The sequence below is a fragment of the Cyprinodon variegatus genome, unplaced genomic scaffold (assembly GCF_000732505.1).
Source record: "Cyprinodon variegatus isolate N-32 unplaced genomic scaffold, C_variegatus-1.0 Scaffold2028, whole genome shotgun sequence".
Taxonomy (NCBI): Eukaryota; Metazoa; Chordata; class Actinopteri; order Cyprinodontiformes; family Cyprinodontidae; genus Cyprinodon; species Cyprinodon variegatus.
In genome coordinates this window covers 29,054-45,314 of record NW_015152481.1, presented here as the reverse complement: position 1 = coordinate 45,314, position 16,261 = coordinate 29,054, and the positions used below count along the sequence as shown (strand labels likewise).

Here is a 16,261-nt window from a genome sequence, read left to right as displayed (position 1 = left end):
GATGTATGGACAGGAAACAAACAATGAGCAGATAAAGACACAGGAAAAACTTTGCAAGTAATTCACAAAGCCTATTAAACCTCAGACAAGTTTGTTAGTGTTAAACCACGATAGAAGGAAGGAACAGGAGGAATACAAGTGAAGATCCTTGAAAAACTTACCTGGGACCAAATTATGAACAATGATGCCCTGTAAAAATCAGCTGGTGTCCGTTTTAAGATTCACTCATTACTGATTCAACAGGAATAAAATCTGATTTTGATCATTTAAACGATCATAAAGCAGAGCTACCAAACAGAAACACTCTTAGATTGAAGTTAAGTGAGTGTCAGCAAATTTCAATGTATTTAAGGAAAGATCAGTGGAGGCTGATTTAGTCTTTTTAGTCTCCCTGTTATCAAAGGATAATGCTACTTTCACACCGCATGCAACTGAAGCAGCAGAAGCAGCCGCTTCACATAAAAAGTCAATGGTTGACGCATATCAAGGTGCATCAAAAGGCCCTGCAGCGCGTCTAGAGCAACAGAAGCAGTGCATCTTGATGCATCTAAACAGCTGAAGCAGCGCCTCATGAGCTTCTGAGCATCTGAGGTGTGTGATGCGCTTCACAAGCAGCAGCTGCTGGAGTTGGAAAAATGTATGCTGCTCGACACGCCACATCAACCAATCAGAGAAGCTGATCTGAGGCTTGCATGGAGACAGACCCAGCACTGCTAATGCAGATCGCTATGATCACTCCCCTGAAACAGTTTATTAATGCCTAAATAACTTAAAATGTCAAAACCTGCCAGCAAAATATGTTCGCTTTCATTATTCTGGTTCCTGCAGTTTTTGCCACATACATAAAAACACTAAAATCTACTTCCAGCTGCGACAAACAGTAGGGGAAACCCCCCAGCTGCTGCTGGGGATTTCCAGTGACAGCACACCACTGGTATGTGGTGGCTTCAACAGCTAAATAATATTTTAAGACAGGATCGTAATCTCGATGAACTGCAAAGATAATGCTTTGAGGTGGACTTTCTTGCTTGAAAATATGTTAAAACTACTTTTTACCAGATTATCATAGCAATTATAGCAAAGCGGCTCTCTGCCATTGAACACAGGAACAGCAGAAACATCAGATGCATCTGGACGAACTTTACTGGATGCGCTTCAGGAGCATCAAAGATGATCTTGACCTTATTGTGTACAGTACAAGCATCAAAAATGAAGCAGCTGCCGCTTTTTAGCTGCCCAAAACACGGGCGGTGTGAACGTAGCATAACAGGATACTGATACTATGTGCTGCTGAGGTTTTTAAAAAGGTCTATATTCTCTTAAAAATACACAAAGAGAAGCTGCTTTAGCGATTACTTGCCTCATAGCCAGTTTGGTCTTCCATCTGATAGACAATCTGATTAGGGTAATGGTCTGGAGGTCTTTCACCCTCAAAGAGTTGTTTATCAGGTAAGATGGAAACATGATGAATTTGCTCATCATTTATAAGAAAAATCAAAAATAATCTTCCAAAATGTTTTTTTTTTTTATCTCTTTAGATAATAAAAAAAAATGCATTATTCCCTTTAAGAACAAAAAATGTGGTTATTTGAAAATCACTTAAATCTTAATATAGCCAGGAATATGCAACTGTTTGGCTTGAATGATATCATGTTTTTTAAAACTAAAGGAGAAAAACGGCCTGAGGCTAATAAAAAGCAAAATTCTGTCAGTTTTTGAAAGTCTCAGCGGTCTAATCACTTTAAAGATTCAGTCTGAGATTGTTTTGTTTTACCTTGGCTGCTTGTGGGGAGCAGGCGACATGAACTGTGCTGGGCTTCACCCCGTTTGCCTTCGGCCTCTTATAAAGTGCGAAGCGGCTTTTGCGTCGGCCTCGGTCTCCATTGGGCAGAGAGCCATTGTACCTGCACGCAAACACACACACACAGATAAACGTAAACACACAAAACAACAGAGCATTCATTGTCTCAGCAGCTGGATAATGCCCTGGAACAACAGGCACAGTGGAAAATGCTCAAGGCTTTTTCGTGCTCTCCCAGACGTATCCACAAACTGCTGCTTAAAGTTTTCATGCATGCATTTTCACAAAAGCACAGCATGGCATTACAAACAACAAAGTCCTCCAAACATCAGAGCAGGATGGCTGAGAATGTAAACAAAGAGAGAGACTAATTTAGACCTGTATTTGTCTGAAGAAAGGAGAACCAGAGCAGTTTCCCCTTCCTTCGGCTTAACTTCAGGACAAAAACCTTCAGAAGTTACCCTTTATCACCACCAACCCAACATCCACCTAGCTCCAGGCCTTTTTTTGTGGTATTGCATTTCAAGGAGGGGTTAAACTTTACATTTGACCAGTGTGAAGTTGCATTCCTGTAAGCAGCAGAATTTTGAAACCCATCAGGACATTTTACTTAAAGAAAGCTTTTTATATTTTTAAATACAGTGAGTTAATGCAGATATTTATCTTAAAATCCCCGCACATACATTTCTATCTATTGTTTGTGTTTATTAAACAGCTCACCAACAATCATAAATCATAATGCGTGCAATGGGTTGTTCACGGGCAGTTTCTCTTTTCTTTTTGGCTTTGTTATAATCATAGCTGATTATTTATGTATTTAAGATTCTAGAGGCTGTTTAAAGTACAAGAATAAACTTTACCTAAATTATTATCTAGTATATAGCCTAAACTCTGCCACGTGTCCTGTTTTTTTGTTGTCTTTGTTTCCTTTTTTCTCTCGTTTTATATCTGCAGGTTCTACTTTAAAAACGGAAATATGTTTTTATTCCTTGCATGCCTTTTTTATTTTGCTCAGGTTTCATTTTAAGTTTTCTTAAGTGCTGCAAAGTTTTTGGGCCATACTAATACATTTGTATGCATATTTTTCAAATTAAAAGAATAAAGTTGCAACAATAGAAGAATGAAGATGTAATTCTATAAAAACAGTTATAATATATGAGAATAAAGTTGTAATAATATGAAACAAAAATAAGTCATTTTACTAAGATGCTTTGATTAAGCATTTTAACTCAGGGGGAAGACTAGATTTACTTGTAAGATTTTACATAAAAATAGGCCACTTCTTTTATTTTAAAATGTTATGACTTAAATCCAGTGATGTTACGACTTCATTCTCATAATGCTACAACTTAAATCCCCACAATTAAGACTTTATTCTGGTATTGTTGCCAATGTCTTTCCCATAATGTAAAGACTTTATTCTTGCAATGTTACAACTTTAATCCTCTAACGTTACTTTTTTCTCTTAATGTTACCACTTTAGTCAACTAATGTTACAAATAATGTCTCCTGATGTACAAATTTATTTGCATAATGTTACGACTTTAATCTCCTAATGTTACAATTAAATCTCCTTATGTTACGACTTTAATCTCCTAATGTTACGACTTTAATCTCCTAATGTTACGACTTTAATCTCCTAATGTTACGACTTTAATTTCCTAATGTTACGACTTTAATTTCCTAATTCTACGACTTTATTCTCCTAATGTTACGACTTTAATCTCCTAATGTTATGACTTTAATCTCCTAATGTTATGACTTTAATCTCCTAATTCCTTGACTTAAATCTCCTAATGTTACGACTTTAATCTCCTAATGTTACGATTTTAATTTCCTAATGTTACGACTTTAATTTCCTAATTCTACGACTTAAATCTCCTTATGTTACGACTTTAATCTCCTTATATTACGACTTTAATCTCCTACTGTTACGACCTTAATTTCCTAATTCTACGACTTTAATCTCTTTATGTTATGACTTTCTAATTTTACGACTTTTTTTCTCTTAATGTTACAGCTTTAATCCTCTAATGTTACAACAAATGACTTCTAATGTATAACTTTGTTCTAATAATGCTACAATTTTAATCTTGCAGTGTTACGACTTTATTTGCATAAAGATAAAACTGTATTTTCATAATTTTACAGTTTTCATCCTGTAATATTAAGACTTTATTCTCATAATATTCCTAATTTATTCCCTATATCACCAAAACAGACAGAGGTTAGAAAACTGTAACACAACAGAATGCAGATCTATTTTCAGGATTTCTGTCTAAAAACAAAAAAGAAAAAGAAAATACAGCCACTTAAGCTTTTTTTTATTAGCAATGTATCGTTTTATTGAAGAAGGCTTTTAGTAAAGTGTTCAGTTTAAAGGATTTTAAAGGAGCTTAAAGGATTTGAAAAAAAAAATTAAAACTACTTTAAGGTCCCCTGTGGTCAGCACTTCAAGGTGAATAGCCAAACGTTTCTCATCAACCCTTATCTCAAAATTGAAAAATGACTGATAGGTATAAAATAGATACAGTAAAGCTTATTTAAACAACACATACTGATAATAAATTGTACCTTAGGAAGCCTTTTGCACATGTAGCAGAGGCTGCTGTTGTGTAACCCCTGTTTTCAAGCTTTATTAAAGTTCAAATAAGTTAAATGTAATTTCCACATTCCTGCCCAAGAAGTAAGATGAATTGACCTTTTAGTGAACTGCACTGCTCCTTTGAGTAGTTTCTGTATAGAGTTTAATCAATCTTGCGAGAATTTTTTTTCAGATGTCTTTTTCACATAACAAATATAAGGTAGCTTTATTACCAGTGGTGTAATTCTATGTATGACAGTCTGGGAACTGTGATCAGAGTCTAGCAACTACTCTATAATTCCTAAGCAGAAAAACCAGAAATAATGCAAAAGAAGTGTATTTTTCCATCACTTCAACATCTATATAATAATGAGGAAATCCATAAAAACATGATCAGACCAAAGGAGAAGATTGATATCCTCTCTAATACGTATGTCCATGCAAACATTTCTACAGATGCGGGAGTAAAATAAAATATCTACGGTATATATAGAATCTCTGCTGAAGTGTTGCTGAACCCTTAAATAATTTTGAGATAACAAACCAAAACAAACATTTTGAAATTGAATCTTAAAAACTAATAAAATAGTAGCTGCTGAGGTTTGTTGCGTTATATACCTGATGTTGTTACAGTGGCGTTGAATTTTACCACCTGCACACAGGTGGTAAAATTCCGTCACGCAAGAGTACTGGTTATCATGTAACGCACTTCAATATTGCTGGAGTGTGTCTTAGGTCAAGCCACCCCCCCACCCCTCATCAGGTCCAGTGAAGGTAGTTCAGGCATGTTGTGAGGATGCCAAGCCTGCTGGCTAACAGGTTTCCTCCCAGAGAAACAAGGCACTAAGAATCAAACAACACTGAGAGGATTTGTGTGTAACCATGGTGAGAAAGCAACGTTTGGGAAGAGTTGTCATGGCAAGAGCGTAACCATAGGGAAGTTTTGTCCGTATCCATAGAGAGGCCAGATAGCACGGCTGCAGAGCTCAGAGGGCTGCAGGCAGTTCAAAGACAGGCTCTCATGGGTAAAAGAACTGTTTGCCCACATGTAGGCAAACTTTCCCCAATATGGAGGAACCAAAGGTTTACATCAGATTAATCTAAGTCCATGATTGGGAACCTACAGGCTGTTCATCCTCATAGAGAGGTGGAAACTTGTCCTAGAATAACCAGTAATGTTATGAAGGAGTCCTTCCTTCAAACAAACAGCTAAAGTCCACTACGCCACAAAGAGCAACTGCTGTAGAGAAAATCACCCAAAGAACACAGACTGAGAAAAGGGCAGACTGCCGTCTACCTCGTCTGTGTCTGCATAGGCATGTTGAGATCACAGATTGAACACTTACTGTTCAAATGCCTTTAAAATGACAAAAATCGCCCTGTTTTCCATGCACACACTTAGTATTGTTTATTCCATTTGTAAATCTTCTGGAAAAAAAAAAAAAATTAAACATTTCTTGGCTGCAACGCTAAAGCATAATACAATAAAAAGACATTTGTATGAACATGTCTGCTGACTAATAACCAGGTGTAAAAAAACACCATAAAGCTGTCATACTTTGCAAAATAAATTAAGTCCAACATGATTAACTGTATTTTCGTACTGACACGCTAATAAATGATGCAACTGAATAAACTCATGTGTCAATCAGGTCTGAAGTGAGTCAAAGATAACGGAGGAAAGTTACACCAGAGGATCATTTTTTTACTATTCAAATGGTTAGTAAAAAAAAAAAAACGCATGTTCGGATAGCGGGGGACATTCCTTAAAGTCCAGTTCTATCCTTTACAGTATTTACCAAGCAGCAGGATTGGATTGGATCTGTAAGCAATGCTTACGCTCTGACCTGTGTTCAGTTCCCATGGTAACCAATTTATCAACATAGGCTACTTGCCGTCTGCAGCTTACACCAAAGCATCAGGATATCTCTATGCAGGTATCGTGCTGTGTCATCAAGACATTCGAAAGGTTAGTTTGCAATACTGTTTCCACATAGGATCAGGCTCACACTTGAGACATTTTTGTCTTGTTGCTCCATCTTTATCCAAAACATAGTTAGTACTGCTGCAGAAGTTACCGAGGAGATATTCTACGTACAGATTTCGTACTTTGTGTGGTAACAGATGCACACATAATCAGCGATGGGCAAGTTACTTAAAAAAGTAACTAGTTACTTCTACAAAAAATTATCTTAGTAACTCAGTTACTGCTCAGTGAACTGCTCAGTGACTTTTGATGATCTAAAGCGTCAAAGAATTTGGAAAAACTTTCCTCTTATTGCAATTTTAAACACAATGAGAGGTTCAGTTATTGAATGCAAGGTGTTATGGTGTTAGGTATAAATTATATAATCCATTAGATATTTAATTTAAAGGTCTTCTCATCTGAAAACTTTAAAAGCTAATTGCAGTATTTTGGCGTGTGTGATTTGACATTGAGTTGTAATATGATTACGTAGATGGGATCATGTTTCTTGCATTTATTTTTTTGCACCTATACAGTCTTCAATTGGCTGTAAAATAGGCAGGCCTATGGAGCTAAAAATAATTATTTTAAAGCAATTTAACAAAAATAAAATAAATACTTTGCAATAGAATTAAACAGGGATTACATTATACTGTATGATCGCAGGATTTTTGCGTGAAAAAAAAGGTAAACCATGTAAGTAAAATTATTATGAGAAGTAAAGAACGTGTTGCTTAAAGGCAGCAGCTTTTTTAAATTACAGCTTCTTACATATATTGATAAAGTCTTTGTTTCTGCATATAATGAGAAAAGATTAAATATTAAATGTCATTTAGCTTTGATAGAAAGGCTGTTAGGACATCCATCTAAAGCTTTCTAAATATTTTCTTCCCATCTTGTCGACGCCTTAGAAGCTGCCACAGAGTTTCATATTTTAGATGATTATTATATATTCTTTTTCTGGAAGTCTGGTGAAAAAAAAATCCTTATAATGTTTGTTTTACTGCAAAAATAACACAACCAAATTGCTTGTTATGATGTTGTCACCGAAACTAATCTATTCTGTCTTTTGATTCCAATAAACTTGCATCCAGCTTTTTCTGAAAACTAGAAATGCAAACTATGAAACATCAGTTAAATTCACACAGTCGACTCCGCAGCAATCCCTCACACTGAACATGCATGCAGTGAAAGTGGAGAGAAAAAACTCTCTGTTAACAAAAAAAACCCCAGCAGAACCAGGTTCAGTCTCAGCCTCCTTCTATTTTATATATATATTTTAGGGTCTAGTGGCCTTTATTGTTTTATTTTTTTTAAGTAGGCAGACAAGAAATCAGGAATAGAGAGAGGGGTAAGACATGCAGCAAAGGTGAACAAGCGGAGACAGGACCAAAGCCTCAGTACATGGATCGCACGCTTAACTCCTGCACCACCATTGTACCCGTGCTACATACATTTCTCGTCCCACATCCATCGGTTTCACATTTTTCTGCTATTAAACACGTACCAAACATAAAAACTTTAAGCAAATCTGCATTTATTTTATTAATCATTTTTAATTTAAATACATTCCAACAATATATGCAATAATCTTTAGATTATAATGGTCTATCACATTGATGTCTGACAGGAGCAGGTTTTCATTGAGATTTATCAGTATCTATATCTGTCTGTCATGCAGTTGTGCTGCAGCTGGTCAACATTAGCTTTCCACTGAAAGTTCAGAGCTAATCTAAAATGTTTACGGCAACAAATAACTGCACAGCTTTTAAAATGCTGTTCTCCATGTCAGTTTCCATTACCCAGTGAGGGTTTGTGTTGCAGACAGGACAGGTTGATGGGAGGAACCAGTTTTTAGCTAAGTAATGGAGCCACTTTCCTCCAGTAGGTCAGAGGATAGAGGTCAGGGTGAGGGGGTTGAACTCATATAATTTGAACCCTTTAAAAGTTTTAAAGAGCAGCTTTACTTTCAGCTCAGGAGGATGACGTCTCCTGTTGCAGGGCAAAAAAAAAAAAGTGCCCCTCTCAATCTTTTTTTTTTAAGATGAAAAAAAAGAAGGTTGGCCTGACCTAGAATGAAAAACTATGGGCGGAAAAAGCAGAGCAAACGGAAAACTGGGGTTCTCCCTTTTAAAGGCATGGAACTGCGTTTACTGCCTAATGTGTTTTTTCCACAAGGGAAAATTTCCACGGTCAGCTCTCCCTGACAATGCTGCTCCAGCACAAACCAGAACAACAAACTTTAAGTCAGCTGTGACACAGACCGCCTGCGTAAGACGTGAAACAGTGTCCAGAGGAGGAGGGCTACCAGCGCTCACCTGGGAGCGGGTTTGTCCAGGGCGGACGGTGGAACATCTGTGTTATTTCTTTACTGTTTCTTTTCTGTTTATTGTCTTCTGTGCAAAAGAAGAAGGGTGGAGAAGAGAGTCTTTTCCAACTTGACTTAAAAATAATAAAACAAATATCTGATGAAAGATAGTTGCTCTAATCATATCCAATGCTGCGGTCAGCCAACAATTATCTCATCCCAGGGTGAAGTTAATTTCCTTCTGTTAAAAATAACTGCTCCGTTTTGGATAAGGACGGCACAACAAGACAAAAAATGTCCCCAATGTGAGCGTGATCCTACGTGGAAACAGTTTCCGCTTTGATCTCTTGGTCAACCATCCAACTGATGAAGGAGCTCATCCTGCTACACTTATACATCTGAAATAGTCTTCTACAGAGTGACAATCTTGATTTATAAAGCAAACCAAAACCAATGGGAACATCTCCAATGCAACAGTGAAGTTGTTAATAAGAGCATCTATAAGAGCATCAATAAACCAATATATCTAAAAAATATGCAATTGTTTTAATAGCAATAAGTCCTTTTGGAGGTCCGATGTTCTGGGTTTTAATCCCTACCAAGAAAATTTGTCATGTTCTCTCCAGGTATTCCACATTCATCCCAAGGTCCAAAACGATGCATTTTAGCTTGTTTGCTGCAGTACAAAGCTGTTGAATATACCTCCCCACAGGCGCTTCTTAAAAGCTGCACTCATTTGGCATAAATAAATATGCAGGTGTGAACTTTGTCTATGACTGGGACTCGTATTTTGAAGTAACAAATCAAGTCGATTTTGAGTTGCACTGTTGTCTTTCCATCAGTCTGACAGTAAACCCTAAAATCATCTGTTTGGTAACAGTTTGGTAGCCGAGAGAGCATGAGTGATCTAAAAACACAGAGAGAAGAGTGGGACTGGTCTTGTACTGCAAATCTAATTCAATAAAACCCTAATCTGTCAAAAATATGATAAACTCTGGAATAAGTAATAGAACTGAGTGATGCCTCTGGGAGCATATCACATTCTGATGACTTTAAGACATTAGTTTGATGGGAAATTGGTAGTTTTACAAGAAATACTGATATTATCAGGGCTTTCCTCATTACATAACTATTTTTTTTTTTTTTTGCAAATTTACCCAACTCAACACAGTTTCAGTGACGCATAATGATATTATTTTTTTTTTATTTAAAAGAAAAGCATCAAATATAAAAGTGGTGATTGAAGGTGCAAAGCAGAAAGGTATTACTGTATTAGCCAACTGGGAAACTTGTTTTCTCTGGCAGTTTTGCCCAAAGTTGGGACTGAGAATCAAAATCACACATACCTGTTTATTATAGTTTTACTATAATTTTATCATAAAGGCAAGAAGTATAAAGTTTATTATACAAACTGATCTTATACATTTTTTTTAAGAATTACTTTGTGTGACAAGTTTACCGGTGTTACTCTAATATTTCCATTGAAGGCCTAAAGTAAAATTATATGCCTGCATGAAAAAGACAAAAAAAATCTTTGTTCTTGATAGAGTAAGGTTATACAAACCAATCATTTGTCCTTTTTGAGTCTATACAGAATTACAGCACCAAGTCCGATTGGATATACATAAACAGATGTGCACGCCATCATCTGACAGTACTGTGGAACTACAAGAGAAAAGCCGATAATGAGGGCAGATGTTTAATAAAGCCTGATACTCCTTCCCATAATGACTGTATTCCCAGTGCTATTATCGATGTTCGTACTAAATCATTGTTTTGCAGCTTTTTTTAGCATGGATCTTGAACTTCTCTTTTTTATTTCACAGCTTTGCTTGGAAGTAGCTAGCTTTCTAAGCCACATTGCTTCCTTGTTTACCCACTCCGCACATACGCACAAAAAAACCCAACAATATGCCAGTAGGGTGCAGTAATATGTCAGAAGGTATTCGTATTCGAATTAGACTTGGCCGAAAGGTGCTAATCAGAGGAGAACAGCTGATATAAATGCATTTATAAATGTGGAGTAAACCATGGCAAGTGTCATATGAATATTGGAAAAATGGAGGAAATATTGTAGCTTTTTGCAAAGGAAGAGTGTCTGGCAGGTATTCAAAATCAAATCAGAGACCTTCTATTTTCCTCTTGCCTCAGTGATTAGAAGCAAAAAAACAGCTTCCAGCCTCAGAAAAATGTCACTTAAAAGTCGTAACCATTAAGAAATAATTTGCTGCTACCTACAAACATTAGCACAGACAGGAAACTATGACCAGGATTTAAGAAATATAAATATTTTATACATTTAAAACATCTGAAAAAAAGTTTTCATCTAGAAATAGGTAAAAACTTAAATTAAGTGTACTGTATTGACCCATGATTTGAATAGGTAAATTAGATAGTTTGCCAATGGAATGAGTATTTTTACTCTTAAAATAAGATAATTAAATGATATGCACTTGAAATAAGTCATTGCAATTGTGTTTTCTTATTTTAAATCTAAATTGTCTTGTTCCATTGGCAAAATGTCTGTTTTATCTCCTCAATTCAAGAACAAATGCACTTATTTTAAGAAAAAATGACTTATCTAGATTTAGATTGAAAAAAAAATCAATAATCAAATTATTTCAACTAGAAATAAAAATCAGGGAAATTAACTGTGACTTAAGGTAGAAGTTACTGTAAAACTCCTTCATTTGGCTTTTTTATGTGACTAAACTGCTCAATCTTCCATCACTGGTTTCACTGAGCTGAAACCAATTGTGTTCAGCAGCGGTTAAGCTGTCAGAAAAATTATGCTCACTCCAAAAATAAGAGTGAACATAGAGAGATGCATGAAAAAACAAACCCTTTGTTTGTAAGAGATGTTCTGTCCAACACTATATGGAAACATTAGCCATATAAGCAGATTTTTTACCAAAACAGACATAAATTTGATTGTTTTTTCCACTTCACTCCATGTTGATGTTCCTCCAACATCAGGCTGAGCTGTAATCCTTTACTTTTGAGCAAATAATAGATGATTTCATTAGTTTTTGCCTACCCCAGCACAATGAGCTCCCCGTACTTCACTGGCACTTTGGTGGACGAGGTGGTGGAGATGTTTTCCTGCTCCGGGGAATACATTGGGCCCTGCTGACTGAGGCTTGCAGGGGGAGGTCGGATAAGATCCAACAGGGTGAGGCAGGGAGGGATAAGAAGGAAAAGGGGAGCTACTGATCAACTAGAGAAAGAGGGGGAGAGGAGGAGATGGAAGGGGAGAGGGGTCAGCTGAGCCTCAGCTCCAGCCTTTCATGCTCCATGTGTTCACCTGTCGCAGCACTGCTCCTCCTGCCCTGCAGAGGGAAAACATACAAACAAGGGTGAGATTTTTTATTTATCTATAACTTTTTATGCTTTTCAATAAAAGAGAAAAGGANAAAGAGAAAAGGATTTAAATTGGCAAACATGTTCTTTATTTTCCATCTAAGACAACAGCAGGATATCCAGCTGACTGCTGCTTGATCTACAGCGATGCTAACGGCCCAATATTTAAAAACAATGCAATGTTTCACTATTAAAAGTGCAGGGCTAGTCAGTCTAAAAGTGGCCTGGGGAAGTTTTTGATGGGTAGTGCGCAGACTTTAAGCTGGTGCGTTAAGATTCACGTATGGAAAATAGACTCAACCTGGTAGAATATGAGGCAGTTAAAGGCTCCAAAGCTCATCTTACATTAAAAAAAAAGAAATCAAATACGAAAAAAATGAGCTAGGTTAAACTACAGTTAAACACTTTAATAGTAGGAATGCATACTAGAAGTAAACATACGATGCTTAATATTAGTAGATAAAAATATAAAAATGTAAAAAACATAAACGTGCTACATAAATAATTAAAAACTGTTAAAGTCATTCTGCTTTGGGTTTATACCCAGATAATAAGTAATAACAAAAATTTCACCAATTAAGGAAAATTGATAGCATTTTTAAAGTTTTAATAAAGGGCTGCTTCTGGCTCACGTCTGCTGATTAAACAAAAACAGCTCTGTTGCTAATAGTTCTTCACTAAACTACTAGTGTCAAACATAAGCTAACATTTATACCAGTTCAAGTATGCCTCTTCATATGCATTTTGCACACACTGTTACAGCGACAAGGATAAATCCATGGAACATGCAGCAGCCGTTTTAGAGACACCCTTTTCGTAAACTTAATCACTTATTGAATATGATTTAATTGAAATTATTAATGCATATTTTCTGCTGTTGTTTTTTAGTCATCCGCTGATCTATTCATGCAAAACTTTTGCAGGAAATCAAAGGAAAGATAAACGAGGGCATGACGAACGAACAGGCGATGAATCTCAGCCTGCAACTCTCTGAAGCAGATCAACATGGGTTTCATTATTACATGAGACATTTTAGCTACATCCCTCCTCCCTCCAACATTCACTCGACAGAAAGATAAAGAGACAGATTTCAATCTTTCCACACAGCCACATCATGGCTTCAATTGAAAGCAGCCTGCAACAGGCGAAGCACAATATTTCTCCTACGATTCCCAGAGTGCCCATCTGCTGGGAGTATCCACCACCACAAATGCATGAGCGTAGGACGTAAAGTGTTTTTATGATGAGCGAGGACGGGCAGGGGCCGGAAGAGTGATGCAGTCCCACCAGACTGAGTGGGAGAAGTTCAAGTAGAGGCCCTTCAAGTAAATTTATCAGCCATCTGAAGTCCAGAATCAATCTGGATGGACTAATTATCTGAGTAATTGATATGCATTAAAAGAGCACAACAACATTTCAGGGAAAGCTAAGATATTCCCACCAGGATCACCATGATGCTGAGAGACATGCTATGATCAAATAATACTCTCTAAAATTAAATAAAACCCTTTAGATTTAGTTCAAGTTTGGATTTCTGTATAAAATCGTTAATGGTCAAGCATATCAAACACATGTAGATCATCCTAGTTAAATAATTGCATCAGTGGAGAAAATAGCTTAAAATCCACACAATCAAATTAAAATCAATACAATCATTAAAGGAATAATAACTATTAAAAACATGTTTAAACACTATGAACTGTTCTGGTATAAGTAGCAGGAAATGTATGTAATCAAAACAAACAACTCACAAGTTATCTGTTATTGGACGATGCAGTGCGTCTCTGTTTAGCTCAATGGATGTTAGCAAGTCAATTAAACAAAAACAGGAGGAATGAAATTTGCTATGTCTTAAAAAATGTTGCAGAGTTAATGTCTAGAAAAAGGCTGTCCAACAAGTTTGCAAAAAGAAAGGCTTTACAGTATATAACACTTTCTGTTATTTGGGACAAATTGCTTTCTGAAGACATTTTAAGCTTGTAAGATCTAAAAACGCTCTTCAGTGTTGAATGTAGGATTAACACCATCTGAGTGGCAGACAGGGGTTGTGGTCCCACATCTTTGTGATAGTGTGATCCAGATAACAAAACTTCTCAGCCTTCCTGGAAAAGCTTACTCTGAGGTTATGGAGTGCATGATGGGAGGTGCAACAGATCAGATCTTAATCCTTGCAGCGCCACTGTTTCCCTAAAGGTATTTTTTCTGAGAGTCATTTATATAGTAAAATGGTAAATGGCCTGTATTTATATAGCGCTTTTTCCATTTCCGGGGACTTTACCAAAGCACTTTCCACCACATTCCGTCATTCACCATTTCACACACACACACACTGATAGTAGAAAACTATATTGTAGCCTGGCTAGTCTGGGGCTCGCTGACAGTACACTGATGCCACCTGTCCCTTTGACCAACATCAGTAGGCATTGCAGGTCAAGTGTCTTGCCAGGGCTTGAACGGACAACCCTCCTGTTGCAGGCAAACTTTTTTAGCTGATGCCACTGTTGCCCCTTTAAAGGCTATTCAAAACTTCTATGCCCAAAGAAAGAGCTGTACCGACATTCTTCACACAAGGTCCAAGAAATGGCCATCTTTGCAGCTCACAACTGATGATGTTCTGTTGGCTTCTTTGACCTTCCTTCTTGATCTTAGGTCATTGTTCCTGACCTGGAAAAGATAGACTCCCCCCTCTAGGCTTGAGAGTTGGTCTCTGCCTCAACAGAAAGTGTTTAGATATCATGTTAACAAGTGATGGTAACGTTGGTGTAGGGGTTGTCTGCAGTAATGTGAGGGACGCTTACTGTAGCTCAGATCTAGTGGAAAAATAAGAATTGAGCCAAAGAGCAGAGCTCTGAATTTACAATTCCTACAAACAACCAACCCTCATTGATGGGGATGTGTCATAGTTATGGTTCTGTTTAGTTTGGTCTTGGACTTATGGACTTTTTCTGTTTTTCTGTCACTATTCAGCCACCAGTAGTTATCACAGCAGCTCAGTCTGCCTGCAGCCACCACCCCACTTTAGATTATCTCCCCCTGTTCCCACTAATTAGTACTCAGCTCACCTGTTCACCAGCCTACTTATACCTGCCTCTGTCTACTCATCTCTGTCAGAACGTCACACTGTTAAGGTCGCCTGTGTCTGAATGCTGCACTTATGGTGGTTTCCTTCACTACTGGATCCTATGTGCACTGTAAGCTGAACTCTTCTAGTTGAGGTTGCCTTTGTCTCCATGCTCCAGTGCTACTTGTTCCTCGGTGAGTCTCAGCTGCTTACTTGCCTGTTCTGATGGTTCTCCGTCCACACAGCCTATTGGATCTGTAAACATCTACATCTCCTGGTTCTCTGCTCACCTCTGCAAACCAGCACTTTCAACCAGAATTCCTCTGCCAAGACAGTAACTGTTGCCTGCTTCATTTGCCATTATTCACCCCTTCAATAAACTCTTCAAACGTAACTCTGTGTCTGGCTGAATATCCGGTTCACCTACGGGAAATTGTGACAGGATGTGATGATAAGTGAGAGAAACGGATCCAAGACACAAGCTGCCCGAATGAGCTAGTTCCAGAGTGTGGCTGGACTCTATCATCCAATGGGAGCTTAAGGTGAAGCAGCTAGTCTGCATCAAAAGAGGTCAGTTAAGGTGGTTTTGGCAGTTGATCGGGATTATCCTGAAATGCCTCCCATTAGAGGTCTCTAATTGTACAGAGATGCAGAGTTCACTTGTAAGACTACATCCTCCAGAATGAGTAGGCAAATGTCACTGGGGATAGAAATATTTGGGCTTTCTAGATGTTTTAGCTCAGGGGTCTCAAACTGGTTCCAGAAAGGGCCGTGTGGCTGCAGGTTTTCTTTCCAACCAAGCAATAGCACACCAGACTCCATCTCTTGTTAAGACTGGACTCACTTGATGAAATGACTGGAGTCATCTTCTATCTATTGGGATTGGGTGGCTGTAAAGATGGATGCAGGAGCTGCCTTAATTTCTGTGTCGTTAAAATGAGAAAATATCACATATAAAACTCTAGCTGCTAATTAAAACACATAAACTACAAAAAAAAATTGCAGATTTCTCCCTTAAAAAGACAAAGAAATTAATAAAATGCAATAAAACGTAAAGTGAAAATAAGCAGTTTGTAAAACTAAATCAAACCAAAGTTATTTTTTATATATACAATTATTTAAACAAATAAAACCTGAGCAAACAGCAAAACTACAGGCCCCATTTTTTTTTTTTTTTTTTT

General features: G+C 37.2%; 1 protein-coding gene across 1 annotated transcript in view; it reads right to left on the bottom strand.

Annotated features, from left to right (window-relative positions):
* Positions 1 to 16,261, bottom strand: part of LOC107105047 (E3 ubiquitin-protein ligase pellino homolog 1) — a 55,741-nt gene that overhangs the window by 12,068 nt on the left and 27,412 nt on the right. The window contains exons 2-3 of the mRNA XM_015405165.1: positions 11,697 to 11,988; positions 1,775 to 1,904 (exon numbers count right to left, since the gene is read on the bottom strand). Of these exons, the coding sequence (XP_015260651.1) occupies positions 1,775 to 1,904; positions 11,697 to 11,779 (213 nt within the window). The 5' untranslated portion in view covers positions 11,780 to 11,988. The remainder of the gene's footprint in view (positions 1 to 1,774; positions 1,905 to 11,696; positions 11,989 to 16,261) is intronic.